General features: G+C 29.1%; 1 protein-coding gene across 1 annotated transcript in view; it reads right to left on the bottom strand.

The window, feature by feature from the left end:
- Positions 1–967: 967 nt before the first annotated feature.
- LOC106469083 (hsp90 co-chaperone Cdc37-like) overlaps positions 968–2,108 on the bottom strand; it is a 28,045-nt gene continuing 26,904 nt past the window's right edge. The window contains exons 8-9 of the mRNA XM_013929538.2: positions 1,824–1,892; positions 968–1,608 (exon numbers count right to left, since the gene is read on the bottom strand). Coding sequence (XP_013784992.1) covers positions 1,432–1,608; positions 1,824–1,892 — 246 coding nt within the window. The 3' untranslated portion in view covers positions 968–1,431. The remainder of the gene's footprint in view (positions 1,609–1,823; positions 1,893–2,108) is intronic.

A 2,108-nucleotide genomic window follows, 5' to 3' on the forward strand; every position in this document is an offset into this window, starting at 1 on the left:
ACATAATGATAACCACATAAGTTGTAACTAGAGCCAGAGTTTTCTAGAAATAAAAGTAACATTTCAAAGACTTCAATTTATAAGCCTACGTTATTTCTACTTTTCACTTTAATTTGCCATGCAAGTTACTATTAGATGTCACTACTGCCATCGATGTTCAGTCTTGCAGGGCCTTTAATGTGGTTAGTTATGCAAACTTTAACTAGTCTACAACCTTAATGAAGACAGAACAGTTAAACATTTCCTGGGATCAGTAAGGCATTTACAGTATTTTTATTCCATTCAAGAAAATGCATATACACCAATATCAAATGGAGACTAAAAGGCCTTGCTATAGCTTTTAGTTTCATAACAATTTATGCTGTCTTGATCTTTTGCTTTATTTGTTAAAAAATGTATAATAATTGGCATAACTAACTTCATTAAAATTAGACTCTGGTCATTATTATAAAAAGAAACTGGACTTATAAAATTCAACTCTAGCTTGATTATAACTGTTTAAAATGCTTGTTGTGTGTGTGCTATTTAACTTGTTTTACTGAGGAGCAAGTTAATTTTCTTGTTCAAAAAATAAAGCATATATGGAATATATTTGAAACCAAAGAATCTTCAATAAAATGTATAGTTTTTTTCATCGTAGCATTTTCAATTTTATATTTGTTTAAATATATTTTAGATTGTTTTACTTGCTGCTAAGATCTTTTTTTCTGACATTCAGTATTTTCAAATAATAATGTTACTGTATATAATAAAAACGAAAACTACATATTTTGAATGCTGTAAGTTATTTGAGAAAATACTACCTAGAATGGTATCCCCTTAAAAATTGTTTCAATAACATAAGTATTATGTTTTGTGCTGCCTTGTAAGATGTGTAAATGGTAACTTGAAAATAAAGGCAATTCATTGGCACCAACCATAACCTTTCTGTAGTTGAGATCTATAAAGAAATGGTTAATAGACTACATGAAATGATACAGAATTTATTTAATATCCAGACAACTATTTTAAACACTTCCTATCAGAAAACTTCACAATTCTTGCAATAGTACCATTTATATTGTTTAAAGGTTACTAGAACTTGAATTTTTATTATACAAAATATTTGTAGGGTAAGAATAATTAGAAATAAAAAGCACAAGACAACTATTTTTAAATGATACTGGTATGAAAAAACTTTTTCAACAGAAGGTTGTGTTATTACAGCATTAATTTTCTGGAAAATATCACATTAGTTTCTGTAAAAGCAGGCAGTTAACTTCAAACCATTTTTCAATCAAGATTTGGATACATACAGCAAACAGTGCTTTTATTAAGCAGACAAAAATATTCTCTAAAACCAAGAATTCACAGATCTTGAGAGATTATTACCACTATTTCTTAGGTAAACAGACATACTACTGTTTATGTATCAAAGGCTGTTGGGTTTTATTAACTTGGCTTTACATCAGAGGCATCTTTACTTTCTTCAGCAGCTTTAGCATCAGGAATCCACAGTCCCGAGTCAATACAACGCTTCATGTGATATCGTGCCTCTTCTTCAGGTATCTGAGTAATTACCTGCTGAAGCATTGGAATATCCTGGGTTTCAAAGCACTTCCTTAAAGACTGCAAAAGTAAAGTACCATCAGATAGTGCACAAAAATATTAAAAGTATTTCACCATAAGATTTGTAAAACATAAAAATATTTATTTAAAGCTATCATATACAAACATAATCACAAGTTGACTGTGACTAACATCACATAAACAATATAAAAATTAAAGTAAACCAACAATGCATATTTTTAACTGTGTGTGTGAAATAAAACTATAAAATTTACCTCTGGCAAAGACTCAAGTACCTCAACTGGGTCAAGACCTCCAGGTCCTAATCTTTTTTGTCTCTCTTCCTGTTCCAAAAGAGTAGTGTTTAGTATTACCTCTCAAAAGAAATATTTCTTTTAGACTAATAAAATAAATCTTCCATAACTATAATTATACATTTTACTACAAAAAGATAAGACCATTTTCTAAGTTCTCTACAACCTTGAATAGATATTCAAAGAAAGAATATCATGACCTGGCAAACTTTAATCCTTTCCAGACTATTTTTTAATTCTATAAAA

This window comes from Limulus polyphemus, unplaced genomic scaffold (assembly GCF_000517525.1).
Source record: "Limulus polyphemus unplaced genomic scaffold, Limulus_polyphemus-2.1.2 Scaffold3290, whole genome shotgun sequence".
NCBI classification, from domain to species: domain Eukaryota; kingdom Metazoa; phylum Arthropoda; class Merostomata; order Xiphosura; family Limulidae; genus Limulus; species Limulus polyphemus.